We start from the raw sequence: 20,445 nt of genomic DNA, 5'->3' as shown, positions 1-20,445 counted from the left end.
AAGTGCCGTGTAACTGGGACTCCTGGATCTGTGGCCGTGCAACAGGGACTCCTGGATCTGTGGCCGTGTAACCGGGGCTCCTGCACCTGCGGCCGTGTACGGGGCTCTCGTACCTTGGTAAGCACACCTCTCTGTAATCCGGACTTTTTGATCAACCGGCACCACGCCGGCCCCATCGGTGCCGGATAAAAATGAGTTTCCTGTAGTTTCTCCTTTTGTGGAGTTGTTTTGAACTGTTGGTATCATGTAATGGGAAAACATGCTACTGTTCACGTAGCAGAGGTAAGAGAAAGATGTAAAAGTGGCAAATTGTAACAAGAATTTTGATTCGATGGATTCGACCCACCTGAATACTGAGCTCAGAACTGGAATGCATTAGGGTACCCAACCTATATCGCCAGGCGTGCGGTTGTAAGTACTGTTTCAAGTGTGTGTCTCAGTACTATTGCATGTACTGTATACTTTATTTTTATTTATTTGTTCCTGGGATGTGGGCACCGCTGGCAATGCCAGCATTTATTGCCCATCCCCAGTTGCCCTCGAGAAGGTGGTGGTGAGCCGCCTTCTTGAACTGCTGCAGTCCGTGTGGTGAAAGTACTCCCACAGTGCTGTTAGGGAGGGAGTTCCAGGATTCTGACCCAACGACTGTGAAGGATTGGCGATATATTTCCAAGTCAGGATGGCGTGTGTCTTGCAGGGGAACTTGGAGGTGGTGGTGTTCCCATGCGCCTGCTGCCCTTGTCCTTCTATGTGGTAGAGGTCGCGGGTTTGGGAGGTGCTGCCGAAGAAGCCTTGGCGAGTTGCTGCAGTGCATCTTGTAGATGGTACACACTGCAGCCACGGTGCGCCGGTGGTGGAGGGAGTGAATGTTTAAGGTGGTGGATGGGGTGCCAATCAAGCGGACTGCTTTGTCCTGGATGGTGTCGAGCCTCTTGAGTGTTGTTGGAGCTGCACTCATCCAGGCAAATGGAGAGTATTTCATCATATTCCTGACTTGTGCCTTGTAAAAGGTGGAAAGGTTATGGGAGTCAGGAAGTGAGACACTTGCCGCAGAATACCCAGCCTCTGACCTACTCTTGTAGCCAAAGTATTTATGTGGCTGGTCCAGTTAAGCTTCTGGTCAATGGTAACCCCCAGGATGTTGATGGTGGGGGATTCGGCAATGGTAATGCCTTTGAATGTCAAGGAGCGGTGGTTAGACTCTTGCTTGTTCAAGATAGTCATTGCCTGGCATTTGTGTGGTGCGAATGTTTCTTGCCACTTACCAGCCCAAGCCTGAATGTTGTCCAGGTCTTGCTGCATGCGGGCATGGACTGCTTCATTATCTGAGGAGTTGCGAATGGACCTCAACACTGTGCAATCATCAGCGAACATCCCCACTTCTGACCTTATGATGGAGGGAAGGTCATTGATGAAGCAGCTGAAGATGGTTGGGCCTAGGCTTAATTAATCTCTGAACCCTTGACCTCAGTGTTTGAAGAATCTGGTTGATTTTGAGGAGTAGATGGGACATAGAAACATGGAAGATAGGAGCAGGAGTAGGCCATTCGGCCCCTCAAGGCTGCTCCGCCATTCAATGAGATCATGGCTGATCATCCAAACTCAGTACCCTGTCCCTGCCTTCTCCCCATATCCCTTGATCCTTTTAGCCTTAAGAAATATATCCAACTCCTTCTTGAATATATTTAATGAATTGGCCTCTACTGCCTTCTGTGGTAGAGAATTCCACAGGTTCACCACTCTCTGGGTGAAGAAATTCCTCCTCATCTCTGTCCTAAATGGCTTACCCCTTATCCTTAGACTGTGACCCCTGGTTCTGGACTCCCCGACCATCAGGAACATCCTTCCTGCATCTAGTCTGTCTAGTCCTGTTAGAATTTTATAAGTTTCGATGAGTTCCCCTCTCATTCTTCTAAACTCCAGTGAGTACAAGCCCAATCTCTCCTCATACGTCATTCCTGCCATTCCAGGTATCAGCCTGGTGAATCTTTGCTGCACTCCTTCCATGGCAAGAACATCCTTCCTCAGATAAGGCGACCAAAACTGCACACAGTACTCAAGGTGTGGTCTCACCAAGGCCCTGTACAACTGCAGCAAGACATCCTTGCTCCTGTACTCAAACCCTCTCGCTACGAAGGCCAATATACCATGTGCCTTTTTAACCGCCTGCTGCACCTGCATGCTTACTTTCAGCGACTGGTGCACAAGGACACCCAGGTCTCGTTGCACTTCCCCTTCTCCCAACCTATTGCCATCTCATCTATCTATCTATATATATTATATATATAAATAATAAAGCAGTTGGTTTGTCTGTCTGTCTGTCCGCTATACACTCAAAAGTTATAGAGCGTACCTACACATATGTTATATCAAAAGAAAGGTTATGATCGGGAGTGTCATAGGCGTATTTACTTTTTGGTCAGACAAAAATTGTTCGGACAGTATACAAAAAACGTTCAAAAATCCGCTCATTAGTGGCTGACCAATCCTACCGCTCATTAGCATTGAGTGACGTGATGGTTGACCAATCCTACAATTCAGTGACCTGATGGTTGACCAATCGCTGCGTCACGGGGGGCCTTTCATTCCGTGTGTGGGCGGGCCTAATCCTGCAGCCTCCCGAAACGTCACCGCCATTTTTTTCATACCGACAGCACCAGCACAACAAACCCCCACGTTGCGGCTCCGGCACAGTATCCCGCTCCCGGCCCGCCGGAGCAGGAGGTGAGTTCGCCTCACTCGAGCCGGGCCGGGCCTGACAACCGCTCGGCCCGAGGCACAGAGCGGGGCAGCGGCCGGCCGTCAACCGCGCGGCCCTGTAAACTGCCACTCCACAAAAAAGCCTAGGCAACGCCGGGCCCCCCCAGCTAGTTGTAAACAAATGCATCATCTGCCAGAGAGAGGAATCGGAGTGTGAGGCCCTTTTCTGACTCCGCTACACACGAGATCAATGTGTCGAGCTTCAGGGCAGGGACGACGCATGTTTAGAGAAGTATTTTTTTGACATCTGAATTTCATTTATAGGAGAAACTAAAGGTGACTTTGGACTCTCTGAGCAAGGAGAAGGCAGCTGCTGTTGAAGTGGAGCTGAAACAGAAGCACAACATTTCAGAACTCAAAGTAAGTTCAGTACGTGCGGATTTTCCTGGGTCTCGGTTAGTTAGCAAAGAAAGAACTTGAATTTCTATAGTGCTTTTCACAACTTCAATCCATCCCAAAGTGCTTCACAACCATTGAAGTACTTTTGAAGTGTAGTCACTGTTGGAATCAGCATCCCTGATTAGAATTGCTCAACCATTGGTGGCCGTGCCTTCAGCTGCCTAGGCCCTAAGCTCTGGGATTCCCAACCTAAACCTGTCTGCCTCTCTACCTCTCCTCCTTTTAAGGCGCTCCTTAAAACCTACCTCTTTGACCAAGTTTTTAGAATCATAAAAAAATAGGAGCAGGAGTCGGCCATTCGGCCCCTCGAGCCTGCTCCGCCATTCAATATGATCATGGCTGATCCTCTATCTCAATACCATATCCCCGCTCTCTCCCCATACCCCTTGACGCCTTTTGCATCTAGAAATCTATCTCCTTCTTAAATATATTCAGTGACTTGGCCTCCACAGCCTTCTGTGGTAGAGAATTCCACAGGTTCACCACCCTCTGAGTGAAGAAATTTCTCCTCATCTCAGTCCTAAATGTCCTACCCCGTATCCTGAGACTGTGACCCCTCGTTCTGGACCCCCCAGCCAGGGGAAACATCCTCCCTGCATCCAGTCTGTCTAGCCCTGTCAGAATTTTATAGGTTTCAGTGAGATCTGTGTGTAGAGCCGGAAGATGTAGGTGAGGTATTAAATGAATATTTTCATAATCATAATCAGCTTTATTGTCATTGTTAGTGCACAAGTGCAGTACAACGAAATGTAGGCTTGCGGCTCCCGAGAGTGTACATTTAGATTAAGACATTTAAACATTCAACGTTCATTTGGCTTGTAATACATTAACATAAACATAACCATAATAAAGTGCATTGGCAGATGTGCAGGCTTTAGAGTTTATTTGTGGAGTTCAGTAGGATGACAGCCCTGGGAAAGAAGCTGTTCCTAAATCTGGTCGTTCGGGTGCGAATGCATCTGTAGCGTCTCCCAGATGGCAGGAGGGCGAACAGACTGTGGCTGGGGTGGGTAGGGTCCTTGATGATGGTCCGTGACCTCTGTAAACAGCGTTTCTGGTATATGTGCTCTATGGTCGGTAGCCGGGTGCCGGTAATGCGTTGGGCAGTTTTGACTACCCGCTGCAGGGCTTTCCGGTCATAGTAGCTACAGCTGCCATACCATACTGTGATACAGTTTGTCAGGATGCTCTCTATTGTGCAGCGGTAAAAGTTAGAGAGGATCAGGGGTGACGGGTTACATCCCTTCAGCCTCCTTAGGAAATATAGGCGCTGCTGGGCCTTCTTCACCAGAGAGGAGGTATTGAGGGACCAGAAGAGGTCTTCCGTGATGTGGACTCCGAGGAACTTAAAGCTGTCCACCCTTTCCACCACAGCCCCATGGATGTGGATGGGGGTGTGACTTCCGCCTATGGAGAAGGACGATGGAGAAGGACGATGTAGGCATAGAAATCAGGCAGGGGGATTGTGATATACTTGAACAAATTAGCATTGAGAGGGAGGAGGTACTAGCGGTTTTAGCGGGCTTAAAAGTGGATAAATCCCTAGGCCCAGACAAGATGTATCCCAGGCTGCTGTGTGAGGCAAGGGAGGAGATTGCAGGGGCTCTGACACAAATTTTCAGAACCTCTCTGGCCACAGGGGAGGTGCCAGAGGACTGGAGGACAGCTAACGTAGTACCATTATTCAAGAAGTGTAGTAGGGATAAACCGGGGAATTACAGGCCAGTGAGCCTAACATCAGTGGTAGGGAAATTATTGGAAAAAATTCTGAGGGACAGAATTAGTCTCCACTTGGAGAGGCAAGGATAGTCAGCATGGCTTTGTCAGGGGGAAATCATGTCTAACCAATTTGATTGAATTTTTTGAGGGGGTGACTAGGTGTGTGGATGAGGGTAGTGCAGTTGATGTAGTCTACATGGACTACAGTAAGGCTTTTGACAAAGTCCCACATGGGAGACTGGTCAAGAAGGTAAGAGCCCATGGGATCCAGGGCAATTTGGCGCATTGGTTCCAAAATTGGCTTAGTGGCAGGAGGCAGAGGGTGATGGTCGAAGGTTGTTTTTGTGACTGGAAGCCTGTGTCCAGTGGTGTACCGCAGGGATCGGTGCTGGGTCCCTTGCTGTTTGTAGTGTACATTAATGATTTAGATATGAATGTAGGAGGTATGATCAGTAAGTTCGCAGATAACATGAAAATTGGTGGAGTGGTAAATAGCGAGGAGGGAAGCCTCAGGCTACAGGACGATATAGACGGGTTGGCCAGATGGGCAGAACAGTGGCAAATGGAATTTAACCCTGAAAAGTGTGAGGTGAAGTGGGAGGACTAACAAGGCAAGGGAATACACAATGAATGGTAGGACCCTAGGAAGGACAGAGGATCAGAGGGACCTTGATGTGCATGTACATAGATCCCTGAAGGCAGCAGGACAGGTAGATAAGGTGGTTAAAAAGGCATTTGGGATACCTGCCTTCATTAGCCAAGGCATAGAATATAAGAGCAGGGAGGTTATGATGGAGCTGTACAAAACCAGAGTAAGGCCACAGCTGGAATACTGTGTGCAGTTCTGGTCGCCACACTATAGGAAGGATGTGATTGCATTAGAGAGGGTGCAGAGGAGATTCACCAGGATGTTACCTGGGCTGGAGCGCTTCAGCTATGAGGAGAGACTGGACAGGCTGGGGTTGTTTTCCTTAGAGCAGAGAAGGCTGAGGGGGGACTTGATTGAGGTGTACAAAATTATGAGGCGCATAGATAGGGTATATAGAAAGGAACTTTTCCCCTTAGTAGAGGGGTCAATAACCAGGGGGCATAGTTTCAAGGTAAGGGGCAGGAGGTTTAGAGGGGATTTGAGGAAAAACTTTTTCACCCAGAGGGTGGTTGGAATCTGGAACTCACTGCCTGAAAGGGTGGTAGAGGCAGGAACCCTCACAGCATTGCTACACCTGCATGTTTTCTGTCAGTGGCTGGTGTACAAGGACACCCAGGTCCCTTTGTACATCAACGTTTCCCAATCTATCACCATTTACATAATACTCTGCCTTTCTGTTTTTCCTACTGAAGTGGATAACTTCACATTTATCCACGTTAAACTGCATCTGCCATGAATTTGCCCACTAACTCAACTTATCTAAATCGCCTTGATCATCTGCTCATTTAGATGAGCACTTGAAACGCCACAGCATACAAGGCTACGGACCAAGTGCTGGAAAATGGGATTAGAATAGATAGGGCTTGATGGCCGGCGTGGACACGATGGGCTGAAGAGCCTCTTTCTGTGCTGTATAACTCTATGACTCTATGAGATCCCCTCTCATTCTTCTAAACTCCAGTGAATACAGGCCTAGTCAACCCCAATCTCTCCTCAGACGACAGTCCTGCCATCCCATGAATCAGTCTGGTGAACCTTCACTGCACTCCCTCTATGGCAAGTATATCCTTTCTTAGGTAAGGAGACCAAAACTGCACACAGTACTCCAGGTGTGGTCTCACCAAGGCCCTGTACAACTGTAGTAAGACATCCTTGCTCCTGTACTCAAATCCTCTTGCAATGAAGGCCAACATACCATTTGCCTTCCTAACTGCTTGCTACACCTGCATGCTTGCTTTCAGTGACTGGTGTACAAGGACACCCAGGTCCTTTTGTACATCAACATTTCCCAATCTATCACCATTTACATAATACTCTGCCTTTCTGTTTTTCCTACCGAAGTGGATAACTTCACGTTTATCCACGTTATACTGCATCTGCCATGTATTTGCCCACTCACTCAACCTGTCTAAATCGCCTTGATCATCTGCTCTAATTTCTCCTTATGTGGCTGGGTGTCAAATTTTGTCTTCTGGCACTCCTGTGAAGCACCTTGGGACGTTTTGCTACGTTAAAGGCGCTATATAAACGCAAGTAGTTGTTGTTAATGTAGGAAAACGCGGCAGCCAGTTTTCACACAGCAAGATCCCACAAACGGCAATGTGATGACGACCAGATCATCTGATTTGGTGATGTTTGGTTGAGGTGATAAATATTGGTCCAGAGATCTCCCTCTGCTCCCCTTCCTATCCTGGCTGTGGGATCTTTTACGTCCACATGAGAGGCAGACGGGGGCATCAGTTTAACGTCTCACCTGGTTAAGAAGGCAAATGGTATGTTGGCCTTCATAGCGAGAGGGTTCGAGTACAGGAACAAGGATGTCTTGCTGCAGTTGTACAGGGCCTTGGTGAGACCACACCTTGAGCATTGTGTGCAGTTTTGGTCGCCTTATCTGAGGAAGGATGTTCTTGCCCTGGAGGGAGTGCAGCGAAGATTCACCAGGCTGATACCTGGGATGGCAGGAATGACGTATGAGGAGAGATTGGGTCGATTGGGCTTATACTCGCTGGAGTTTAGAAGAATGAGAGGGGATCTCATTGAAACTTATAAAATTCTGACAGGACTGGACAGACTAGATGCAGGAAGGATGTTCCCGATGGTCGGGAGTCCAGAACCAGGGGTCACAGTCTAAGGATAAGGGATAGGCCATTTAGGACAGAAATGAGGAGGAATTTGTTCACCCAGAGAGTGGTGAACCTGTGGAATTCTCTACCACAGAAGGCAGTTGAGGCCAATTCATTAAATATATTCAAGAAGGAGTTGGATATATTTCTTAAGGCTAAAGGGATCAAGGGATATGGGGAGAAAGCAGGGACAGGGTACTGAGTTTGGATGATCAGCCATGATCTCATTGAATGGCGGAGCAGGCTCGAGGGGCCGAATGGCCTACTCCTGCTCCTATCTTCTATGTTTCTATGCAGACGGCACCTCCGGCAGTGCAGCACTCCACCCGTCAGTCTTCCTCCCTTTTTTGTTTTAAATTCTTGCGGTTGTTAAGATTTATGCTTCGTGTTCTAGAAACAGGCGAGCAGTCTGCAGAGCCACATCACATCTCAGTTTGCTAAGATGCACCAGATTCTCAAGGACAGAGAGGAGAGTTTGATCCGGGAGCTGTCGGAGCAGGAGGAGTGGATCTCGCAGCGAATGGAGAAAAATCTGCGGGGGATTCAGGAGAATTTAGCTGTCTTACAGCAGAAGTTATCCAAGCTACAGTTAAGAATGGATCAGCAAGACGCATTCACCTTCCTGAAGGTGAGCAAGAGTGTGCTGTTAATTCAATGCGACGGCATGTAGTCAGGCAAATGTAGCTAAACGACCAGACAAGCCTGGAATTCTCTGGTGACCCCGAGCTTCCGCTCGCCTGTCACTTCAATTCTCCGCTCCACTCCCACTCGGACCTCACCATCCTCGGCCTCTTACATAGAAACATAGAAGATAGGAGCAGGAGTCGGCCATTTGGCCCCTCGAGCCTGCTCCGCCATTCAATGAGATCATGGCTGACCATCCAAATTCAGTACCCTGTCCCTGCCTTCTCCCCATATCCCTTAAGAAATATATCTAACTCCTTCTTGAATATATTTAATGAATTGGCCTCCACTGCCTTCTGTGGTAGAGAATTCCACAGGTTCACCACTCTCTGGGTGAAGAAATTCCTCCTCATCTCAGTCCTAAATGGCTTACCCCTTATCCTTAGACTGTGACCCCTGGTTCTGGACTCCCCTGCCATTGGGAACATCCTTCCTGCATCTAATCTGTCTAGTCCTGTTAGAATTTTATGAGTTTCAACGAGATCCCCTCTCACTCTTCTAAACTCCAGCGAGTATAAGCCCAATCGACCCAATCTCTCCTCATACATCATTCCTGCCATCCCAGGTATCAGTCTGGCGAATCTTCGCTGCACTCCCTCCATGGCAAGAACATCCTTCCTCAGATACATTGCTCCAGTGAAGCTCAACGTAAACTTGAGGAACAGCACCTCATCTTTCGATTGGGCACTGACCTGAATCAGTCATTCCTGAAAGAAAGACTTATGAAATAATACTGAGCGGCCTACGGGTGGCGCTGTCCAGGGAGAGCATAAATACTCGGGCACGGGCCCAGCTTGCGCGGGACATTCTTAACAGGAACTGGTGAAGGACACACCATGGAGGTCAAAACAGTTGATTAAAGCTTTGTTTAACGCTTAGACCAAGTGCCTAGTAGTTTGCTTATGTCAGGCACTTTACAGCCTTCTGGACTCAACATCAAGTTCAACAATTTCAGACCATAACCTCTGCCCCTATCCTTTTTTCCCCTCTCCCACATGGCAGCTGTCTTTCATTCGGCCAGTGCCATTTACACTTCATCTAGAGCCATCTTTTGTTTCGTAACTTATCCCATTACCACCTCCTTTTGCCTTGCACCATCATCACTTTTGTCTCAATCTCTCCTGCCTTCCATCCTATCACAGACCTTCCCTTTTGTCCTTTCCTCCCCCGCCCCCCCTTTCCCTGCCCCTCTACACTTGCTTAAAAACCTGTTCCATCTCCAGCTTTTTCCAGTTCTGACGAAGGGTCATCGACCTGAAACGTTAACTCTGTTTCTCCCCCTACAGCTGCTGCCTGACCTGCTGAGTATTTCCAGCATTTTCTGTTTTTAATTCCTGGATTCCTCTTGCTTCAGCTTTGGGTACAAGCCTGGAATGCCCATCAGGAATTCCCCACTCCAACCCATAATTTTCTGACGACTCTTCCAGCCCCACCCTTCCCCCCGCCCCCCGAACTCTCCATTCCTCTGAGTCCAGCCTCTTGTCCACCACTTGCCCCACCATTGGTGGCCGTGCCATCAGCCACCTAGACCCTAGCCATGGAGCTCCCTCCCCAAGCCTCTCCGTCTCCTGTGCCCCCTTTTGAGACCCTCCTTAAAACCCACCTCGTCGGCCCAGCCATTGGTCACCTTTCATAGAGTCATAGAGTTATACAGCACAGAAAGAGGCCCTTCGGCCCATCATGTCCGTGCCAGCCATCAAGCCCTGTCCAATCTAATCCCATTTTCCAGCACTTGGTCCGTAGCCTTGTATGCTATGGCGTTTCAAGTGCTCATCTAAATGCTTCTTGAATGTTGTGAGGGTTCCTGCCTCTATCACCCTTTCAGGCAGTGAGTTCCAGATTCCAACCACCCTCTGCGTGAAAAAGATTTTCTTCAAATCCCCTCTAAACCTCCTGCCCCTTACCTTGAAACTGTGCCCCCTGGTTACTGACCCCTCTACTAAGGGGAAAAGTTTCTTTCTATCTACCCTATCTATGCCCCGCATAATTTTGTACACCTCAATCAGGTCCCCCCCTCAGCCTTCTTTGCTCCAAGGGAAACAACCCCAGCCTGTCCAGTCTCTCTTCATAGCTGAAACGCTCCAGTCCAGGTAACATCCTGGTAAATCTCCTCTGCACCCTCTCCAAAGCAATCACATCCTTCCTATAGTGTGGCGACCAGAACTGCACACACTATTCCAGCTGTGGCCTAACTAGTGTTTTGTACAGCTCCATCATAACCTCCCTGCTCTTGCCTTCATTAGCCGTGGCATAGAATCTAAGATTCCCATATGCCTTTTTAACCACCTTATCTACCTGTCCTGCTGCCTTCAGGGATCTGTGGACATGCACATCGAAACATAGAAGATAGGAGCAGGAGTCGGCCATTCGGCCATTCGGCCCCTCAGCCATTCAATGAGATCATGGCTGATCATCAAAATTCAGTACCCTGTCCCTGCTTTCTCCCCATATCCCTTGATCCCTTTAGCCTTAAGAAATATATCTAACTCCTTCTTGAATATATTTAATGAATTGGCCTCCACTGCCTTCTGTGGTAGAGAATTCCACAGGTTCACCACTCTCTGGGTGAAGAAATTCCTCCTCATCTCTGTCCTAAATGGCTTACCCCCTTATCCTTAGACTGTGACCCCTGGTTCTGGACTCCCCCGCCATCGGGAACATCCTTCCTGCATCCAGTCTGTCCAGTCCTGTTAGAATTTTATAAGTTTCAATGAGATCCCTTCTCATTCTTCTAAACTCCAGCGAGTATAAGCCCAATCGACCCAACCTCTCCTCTTTAGTCATTCCTGCCATCTCAGGTATCAGTCTGGTGAATCTTCGCTGCACTCCCTCCATGGCAAGAACATCCTTCCTCAGGTAAGGCGACCAAAACTGCACATAATACTCAAGGTGTGGTCTCGCCAAGGCCCTGTACAACTGCAGCAAGACATCCTTGTTCTTGTACTCGAACCCTCTCGCTACGAAGGCCAACATACCATTTGCCTTCTTAACTGCCTGCTGCACCTGCATGCTTACCTTCAGCGACTGGTGCACAAGGACACCCAAGTCTCGTTGCACTTCCCCATCTCCCAATCTATTGCCGTTCAGATAATAATCTGCCTTCCTGTTTTTGCCACCAAAGTGGATAACCTCGCATTTATCCACGTTATATTGCATCTGCCATGCTTCTGCCCAATCACCCAACCTGTCCAAATCATCCTGGTGTTTCTCGGCATCCTCCTCACAGCACACACGCCCACCCAGCTTTGTGTCATAGAAACATAGAAACATAGAAGATAGGAGCAGGAGTAGGCCATTCGGCCCTTCGAGCCTGCTCTGCCATTCAACGAGATCATGGCTGATCATCCAAACCCTAACACCCGGCCCCTACACCGACAGCCATCCCACCCAAGCCCTATCCCCGTAACCCCACGTATTTAATCCCCCCTAACACTAAGGGCCAATTTTTATCATGGCCAACCAACCTAACCCGCACATCTTTGGACTGTGGGAGGAAACCGGAGCACCCGGAGGAAACCCACGCAAACACGGGGAGAATGTGCAAACTCCACACAGACAGTCACCCGAGGCGGGATTCGAACCTGGGTCCCTGGCGCTGTGAGGCAACAGTGCTAACCACTATGCCACCATGCTGTCGTCTGCAAACTTGGAGATATTACATCTAGCTCCCTTGCACACCAAGGACCCTCTGATCCTATTACCTCCCGTGTTGGCTCGGTGTCCCTTTTTAAAAAAATTAAAAAAAAAATCCAATTCTGATTCTGCCTCTGGGAAACAGTGGACTTCCTGACGCGCACTCCCAACCTGCACCCGGCGTGCCGGAGCTGAACGTCTCCCTCACTGTGCGAGGTTATCCACTTTGGTGGCAAAAACAGGAAGGCAGATTATTATCTGAATGGCAATAGATTGGGAGAAGGGGAAGTGCAACGAGACCTGGGTGTCCTTGTGCACCAGTCGCTGAAGGTAAGCATGCAGGTGCAGCAGGCGGTTAAGAAGGCAAATGTTATGTTGGCCTTCGTAGCGAGAGGGTTTGAGTACAGGAACAAGGATGTCTTGCTGCAGTTGTACAGGGCCTTGGTGAGACCGCATCTTGAGTATTGTGTGCAGTTTTGGTCGCCTTATCTGAGGAAGGATATTCTTGCCATGGAAGGAGTGCAGCGAAGATTCACCAGGCTGATACCTGGGATGGCAGGAATGACGTATGAAGAGAGATTGGGTCGATTGGGCTTATACTCGCTGGAGTTTAGAAGATTGAGAGGCGATCTCATTGAAACTTATAAAATTCTAACAGGACTAGACAGACTAGATGCAGGAAGGATGTTCCCGATGGTCAGGGAGTCCAGAACCAGGGGTCACAGTCTAAGGATAAGGGGTAAGCCATTTAGGACAGAGATGAGGAGGAATTTCTTCACCCAGAGAGTGGTGAACCTGTGGAATTCTCTACCACACAAGGCAGTGGAGGCCAATACATTAAATATATTCAAGAAGGAGTTGGATATATTTCTTAAGGCTAAAGGGATCAAGGGATATGGGGAGAAGGCAGGAACAGGGTACTGAATTTGGATGATCAGCCATGATCTCAATTGAATGGCGGAGCAGGCTCGAGGGGCCGAATGGCCTACTCTTGCTCCTATCATCTTATATATATATTAATCGGTACTTCTGTCTGTCTGTCTGTCATTCTGTCTGTCATCGCGTGTGCGTCTGTCGGCTATGCGCTCGAAAGTTACAGGGCGTACCTACGCGCGCGTTACCTCCAAAGAAAGCTTACGCTTCCGAGACGGTTTTAAGCGTATTTTACGTTTCGGCCGGGCTAAAATCGCGCCCGCGGTATCCCAAAAACTTTAACATTCCGCTCATTAGCATCTCATTATCCGCTCATTAGCGACAGAGTGACCTCAAGCTCGACCAATCGTACGCCGGGTTGCTGGCGTGTGCCGCCGGGCCAATCGGTGCGTGTGTGGCCGGGCCTTATCCTTCTGAACTGAGGTGAGTCGCCGCCATCTTGATTCCAAACTTTTCCTTTCTTTTTCCCGCTTTCTGCGTCTTAAAAAAAAAACGTTGCTTTTAAAACACATATTGTTTTAAAAAAAAAATGATTTAGGCCTAGAAATTGAGTTTTGGCTTAGCCAGGGCTTTAGCGCCGGAAGTTAGTGCCGGCGCTAAGTCCCCCTGCGCGCGCCAAAAATTCAGCAGGGCCGCGCCCAAACGGCTGCCGGCGCTACTGAAGGGTCTTTGCGGCGGTAAATCGGCGCTAACTGCCGTTTCGCGCCGCAATTCCGGCGCTGCGGCACCCGATGCGGTGCGGCAGGCTCGGGAAGTGCAGGCCTCCTCCTTCCCTTAAGGAGGAGCTGCCTGCACCCGGCCGCGGCCCGCGAAAATCTTTTTAAAAATGAGCCCGGCACCTCGGACAAGTGCCGGGCTTGCTTCTGTTCCGGGGGGGGGGGGGAAGTCCGGGGAGGGAGCTGCGGCCAGGCGGCCGGCGGGAAAGCGGCCGGCCGCCGCGGGGCCTTTAATGCGCCGGCGCAAAGACTTGTAAGACTCTGTTGCCAGAGTCTTAGTTGCGGCTGCCACGGGCGAGGCGGCCGCAACTGAATTTCGGCGCTGGGGGCCCGTCGGCATGGCAACCGGGACGCTGCGCACACCGATGACGTCATCGGTGCCAGGCGCAGCGCTACCGGTCTAACCGCGGCGGAAGGGCCCCAGGCAATTTCGACGCCGGCGCCAATTGCAGCGCTAGGACCCTCTAGCGCCAGCAAAATCGGCGCTAAGGGCACTCAATTTCTAGGCCATATTGTTTTTTAAAAAAAATGATTTAGAAAGTAATTAACTTATCTAATCTCATTAATTTTCCTACCTTTCCCCGTTTTTCCAGGTAGGCCTAGAAGCCTCGGCGTCTCCTCTGCACCCACGCCCCGAGCTAGGCACCTCCCGGCCCCACTCGAAGGCTGGAGGGCCGAGCCTCAGCCCAGCGCCGCTAGGGTGCGCGCGCAGCAGGAGCTGAGACGCGGCGTCTCTCTCTGGCTCGGCCGGGGGGCGGGGCCTGCTGAGCGTCCAGCGTTACCCTGGCAACCGGCCCCGCCGGCCGTCTCGCACAGCCGCAATCGGCGGTCTTCACCTCGGCGGGGGCCGCGACCCTCGGGGGGGGGGGGGGGGGGGCCGCGACCCTCGGGGGGGGGGCGTGACCCTCGGGGGGGCCGCGACCCTCGGGGGGGGGCCCCTGCCCTCCCTCCCCTCCCTACCCCCCGCCCTCCCTTCCCCCCCCGCCTCCCCCCGCCCTCCCCTCCCCCCCCGCCCTCCCTTCCCCCCCCGCCCCCACCTCCCCCCCGCCCTCCCTTCCCCCCCTTTCCCCCTCCCTTCCCTTCCCCCCCGCCCTCCCTTTCCCCCCCCCTTTCCCCCTCCCTTCCCCCCTCCTCCCCCCCGCCCTCCCTTCCCCCCCGCCCTCCCCCCTCCCCTCCCCACCGCCCTCCCTTCCCCTCCCTCCCCCCCTCCCCCCTCCCCCCCCTCCCCCTCCCCCTCCCCCCCCCTCCCCTCGCCTCCCCCCCTTCCCCCCCCTCCCCTCCCCCTCCCAGTCGCTCTCTCTCTTCCCCCCAGCTGCTCTCTCTCTTCCCCCAGTCGCTCTCTCTCTTCCCCCCAGTCGCGCTCTCTCTTCCCCCCAGTCGCTCTCTCTCTTCCCCCCAGTCGCTCTCTCTCTCTCTTCCAACAACAACATTCCCTCGAAAAAGCCTCGGCACCGCCGGGCACTTCAGCTAGTCTTCTATGTAAGAGATTAATCACGGTCTCCAAGACTCTGTGAGAAACTGTGGTAAGCGTGCAGCAAGCTATAGTCATTCCCGTGATTCCTTATGGAATTCTTACCGCAATTATACAGGGCCTTGGTGAGACCACACCTGGAGTATTGTGGACAGTTTTGGTCTCCTTACCTAAGGAAGGATATACTTGCTATAGAGGGAGTTGCAACGAAGGTTCACCAGACTGATTCCTGGGATGGGGGGATTGTCCTATGAGCAGAGATTGAGTAGACTAGGCCTATATTCTCTAGAGTTTAGAAGAATGAGAGGTGATCTCATTGAAACATACAAAATTCTTACAGGGCTTGACAGGGATAGATGCAGGGAGGATGTTTCCCCTGGCTAGGGAGTCTAGAACCAGGGGTCACAGTCTCAGAATAAGGGGTCGGCCATTTAGGACTGAGATGAGGAGAAATTTCTTCACTCAGAGGGTGGTGAATCTTTGGAATTCTCTGCCCCAGAGGGCTGTGGAGGCTCAGTCGTTGAGTATATTCAAGACAGAGATCGAAGGACTTTTGGATGCTAAAGAAACCAAGAGATATGCGGGAGAGTGGAGTTGATGGAGAAGATCAGCCATGATCTCATTGAATGGCGGAGCAGGCTCGAGGGGCCGAATTGCCTACTCCTGCTCCTATTTCTTATATTCTTATGAGAAGCTGTGGTGTGACAGATCACATGCCCTATTAATGACTGAGTTTCCCTCCATTCCTTTCACCTTTTTTTTTCCTTAATAATCCTGTTAACGTTCAGGTTTAGGCAATCAGGGGACTGTGATGCAGTATAGTTGTGTCAGAGAGAAAGAACTTGTCTTTACACAGTTCCTTTCACAACCTCAGGACGTCCCAAAGCGCTTTACAGCCAATGAAGCACTTTTGAAGTGTAGCCACTGTTCTAATGCAGGGAAACGCAGCAGCCAATTTGTGCACAGCAAGATCCCACGAGCAGCAATGTGATAAATGACCAGATAATCTGGGTTTTTTTTTTAGAGGTGTCAATTGTCACTGCTCTTCTTTGATTGGAGCCTGGGGATCTTATACATCCGCCTGAGTTGGGGTTTGACGTCTCTTCTGAAAGGTGGTACCTCCGGCAATGCAGCACCCTCTCCGTACAGCACCGAAGCGTATTTATAATGCGAGTTGACCTCCCGTGACGTTGCTCCAGGATAGAGGGCCTGGATCGCCCTCTCCTGGCAGTGTGCTAGCATTTCAGCTGCTGCACCGATCTAGTTTGCCCGTCTCCTTGAACTTGCGCCGCGTTCGCTGTCGCTCTGCACTGCTTTGCCCGGTAGCGGTGCTGAATGTATTTACGCTGTAGTAACGTCAGTAACATTGTGTGCTGTGGGTCCGATGGGGGCTCCTTGCAGTCTGACTTTAACACTGTGTCCGCACTGTGAGCTCAGGCCTGTCTTTCTGGTTTGTTTTAGGAGGAGACGTGTCGGAAGAGGAGGTAAGACAACACCTCGTCTGTTTCTCCACCCCACCCCACATCCTCCTTTCATACATAAGGTCAGTGCAGTTGAACAAATGTTACTAAGTTACCGAGTCGACTGTTTGCTCTTTACAGGAGGAGTGAAGAGTATAACTTTGTTCCATTGGTCCATGTGGACCTGCCCCTGGGAATATTCAAAGGACCGTTACAATACGCAGCGTGGAAGGAGATGTTAGACATCATCAGCCCAGGTAAAACCAACAGAAGCTTGTATTCATTTACAGAACCTTCGATAATTCAGATCAGTGGCAGGGAGTTAGAGCAGCTTCAATAGCAACAACTTGTATTTATACAGCGCCTTTAACATCGTAAAGTGTCCCAAGGCGCTTCACATTTAAAAAACAAAATTTGGCATTGAGCCACATTAAGGAGATATTACGGGGGCAGATGACCAAAAGCTTGGTCAAAGAGGTAGGTTTTAAGGAGCGTCTCAATGGAGGAAAGAGAGGTAGAGAGTCAGAGAGGTTTAGGGAGGGAATTCCCGAGCTTAGGGCCCAGGCAGCTGAAGGCACGGCCGCCAACGGTGGAGCGATTAAAATCGGGGATGCTCAAGAGGGCAGAATTAGAGGAGCGCAGATATCTCGGGGGGGGGGGGGGGGTGGAGTTGTGGGGTTGGAGGAGATTACAGAGATATGGAGGGATTTGAAAACAAGGATGAGAATTTGAAAATAGAAGCGTTGCCGAACCGGGAGCCAGTGTAGGTCAGCGAGCACAGGTTAATATTAGAACGTGTGACTGGGGTAACCCATAGCTCAGTCAGTGCAAGTACTGGTCCAGGGTTAGAACGGAGTCTTATTAGGAAACTCCCAGGTTGCAGTCGGTGCTGAGCTGACGGTTCTCGGCTGGTTGATGTTAGGGGTTTTATGATGGGCCTCATCTCCCCTGAGATAGTGAAGGGGGGGGCGCGGGGTGGTCGGGAAATAAGCCACTGCTGATCCCTGTCTGGTGATGGATCCCCCCTCTCCCCGCCCCACCTGGACAGGCTATGTGTGTGGATAGAAACATAGAAGATAGGAGCAGGAGTAGGCCATTCGGCCCTTCGAGCTTGCTCCGCCATTCAACGAGATCATGGCTGATCATCCAAACCCTAGCACCCGGTCCCTACACCGACAGCCATCCCACCCAAGCCCTATCCCCGTAACCCCACGTATTTAATCCCCCCTAACACTAAGGGTCAATTTTTATCATGGCCAATCAACCTAACCCGCACATCTTTGGACTGTGGGAAGAAACCGGAGCACCCGGAGGAAACCCACGCAAACACGGGGAGAATGTGCAAACTCCACACAGACAGTCACCCGAGGCGGGATTTGAACCCGGGTCCCTGGCGCTGTGAGGCAACAGTGCTAACCACTATGTTGGACTTGGCGGTGGGGCCGAACACAACCAGCCGTTACTCGCCATCAACGCATAAAGAATGACCCCTTGGGTGAGGAACCACAGGGTGGTGGCGCCTCTGTACCTGGCACAGTCCTGGTTTGTAGGGGCGAGTTCCACACAGGGCAGTACATTGAGCACAATGCAAATGTTTTATTTCAACTTAATCTCAGGATGTAGGCGCTGACGTAATGAAACTCACTACACACTTGGTTTGTTTCAGAACACGGAGGTCTAGTTGTACTTCACTAGTTCCTTGTCTTACAAAATGTCCCTGGTAAGCTGGGGCCGACGCCTGAGTATTTATACTCCTTGGACGGCGCCACCAGCTGGCCGTCCAGCGTTATTTCACGAGTAGTTTCTTGATGAATGATTAGATTTATAACAGGCGCTGTTAGAACTCATGGCATTTATTGCCCATCCCCAATTGCCCCTTGAGAAGGTGGTGGTGAGCCGCCTTCTTGAACCGCTGCAGTCCGTGTGGTGAAGGTGCTCCCACAGCGCTGTTAGGGAGGGAGTTCCAGGATTCTGACCCAGTGACGATGAAGGATCGGCCGATTTATGTCCAAGTCGGGATGGTGCGTGACTTGGAGGGGAGCTTGGAGGTGGTGGAGTGGGAGTGCCAAGGCGCCCGCTTAAAAAAGCTGGGAGATTGGGTCTGTTGTTCACAGCCACAATTTTTTGACATTCCCTCAGCTCCAGCCTCCCTGACTCTGGACCCCAGCACAGCCCAGCCTAACCTCATCCTGTCCGAGGACCTGACCAGCGTGAGGCTCGGGGACCAGCGCCAGGATCTCCCCGACACCCCGGAGAGGTTCAACTCCTGCGTCTGCGTCCTGGGGTTTGACGGCTTCATGATGGGGAGACACTACTGGGAGGTGGAGGTGGGGAACAAGACGGCCTGGGACCTGGGAGTGGCCCGAGAGACCGTCAGCAGGAAAGGGCTGATCGCGTCGACGCCAGAGACCGGCTACTGGACAGTGATACTGAGGAACGGAAATGAATATTGGGCCGTCACCTCGCCTCTTACCCGCCTCCCTCTGATTGTGAAGCCCCGGAAGATCGGGGTGTACCTGGACTATGAGGGCGGACAGGTGTCATTTTACAATGCAGACAACATGTCCCATCTCCACACTTTCACTCACACTTTCACTGAGAAACTCTATCCGTTCTTCAGTCCCTATTTGAAGGAGGGGGGTCGAAATGCCGAACCTTTGAGAATCTGCCCCATTAAACGCTTGTAAAACCCGCGAAGTCTCTGCTTGTCTGATTTTGAGGATCTGTTTCCGATTCACTTCTGGGATGTCTTTGACTCCTGGTGTGACGAACGATCCCAATTGTAAGATAGCAAAATACTGCGGATGCTGGAAATCCGAAATAACAACAGAAAATGCTGGAAAAACTCAGCAGGCCAGGGCAGCATCGGTGGAGAGAGAAATAGAGTCAACGTTTCAGGCTGAAACCCTTCGTCAGGACTGAAAAAACACAGGAAATGAAACAGATTAAAAGGCCAGTTTGGGGGCTGGGAAATGGGGGATGAAAGAACAAAAGAGAAGTGAAGAGACATTAAGAGGTATTCAAAACCAGACGAGATGGTGGTCGGACTAGTGGAGACAAAAGACGGCTCTAGATTAGGTGTGAAATGCGCTGGCAGAATGGGAGACAGCTGCCATGTGGGAGGGAAAAAAAGGGGGAAGGGCACAAAACAAAGGTGTGGATAAAAAATATAAGTAAAAATATGATAGGGGCCGAGGTTATGATCTGAAATTGTTGAACTCGATATTGAGTCCGGAAGGCTGTAAAGTGCCTATTCGGAAGATGAGGTGCTGTTCCTCGAGCTTACGCTGGGTTTCCGTGGAACAATGCAAGAGGCCGAGTACGGTGAGGTCTGAGTGGGAGTGGGGCGGTGAATTAAAGTGACAGGCGACCGGAAGCTCGGGGGTCACCCTTACGGACTGAACGGAGGTGTTCCGCAAAGCGGTCACCCAATCTGCATTTGGTCTCCCCAATGTAGAGGAGACCGCATCGTGAGCAGCGAATACAGTATACTAGATAGCAAGAAGTACAAGTAAATCGCTGTTTCACGATCCCAATTGTAAGTCAGTGTGTAACTGGACATGCTTCAAATCACCCAGCGCCTCAGTTTCCAGGACTGTGTTGTCGCTGCACCGCGCCCTTCATTCTAATCCGCTGTTGCTGTCTGTGTGTGGAGTGAAACACTGTGATTTGGCACAGTGCCTCTCGTTCATACAATTTAGGGCAGGCACCATGATTACTGCGGCAATGATGGGATTGAGGGTGGAGGCGATGATTAATCGGAGACCTGAGATGGGTAGTGACGTAATAAAACTCACTACACACTTGGTTTGAGTATAAAGCACGGCTTTAATCAACTTGTTTCAGAACATGGAAGTCTAGTTGTACTTCACTAGTTCCTTGTCTTACAAAATGTCCC

The 20,445-nt window shown here is 50.7% G+C and overlaps 1 protein-coding gene across 1 annotated transcript in view; it reads left to right on the top strand.

Annotated features, from left to right (window-relative positions):
• Nucleotides 1-19,239, top strand: part of LOC147096445 (nuclear factor 7, ovary-like) — a 34,123-nt gene extending 14,884 nt beyond the window's left edge. Inside the window, exons 2-6 of the mRNA XM_085975233.1 lie at nucleotides 3,025-3,120; nucleotides 8,045-8,278; nucleotides 16,549-16,571; nucleotides 16,689-16,804; nucleotides 18,687-19,239. Of these exons, the coding sequence (XP_085831359.1) occupies nucleotides 3,025-3,120; nucleotides 8,045-8,278; nucleotides 16,549-16,571; nucleotides 16,689-16,804; nucleotides 18,687-19,234 (1,017 nt within the window). The 3' untranslated portion in view covers nucleotides 19,235-19,239. The remainder of the gene's footprint in view (nucleotides 1-3,024; nucleotides 3,121-8,044; nucleotides 8,279-16,548; nucleotides 16,572-16,688; nucleotides 16,805-18,686) is intronic.
• The last annotated feature ends 1,206 nt before the right edge of the window (nucleotides 19,240-20,445 follow it).

Source organism: Somniosus microcephalus, unplaced genomic scaffold, assembly GCF_052327205.1.
Source record: "Somniosus microcephalus isolate GS21.2 unplaced genomic scaffold, FLI_Smic_1.0 unresolved_chr1, whole genome shotgun sequence".
Taxonomy (NCBI): Eukaryota; Metazoa; Chordata; class Chondrichthyes; order Squaliformes; family Somniosidae; genus Somniosus; species Somniosus microcephalus.
The sequence above is the reverse complement of the archived record's forward strand: the minus strand, read 5'-3'. Positions and strand labels throughout refer to the sequence as shown.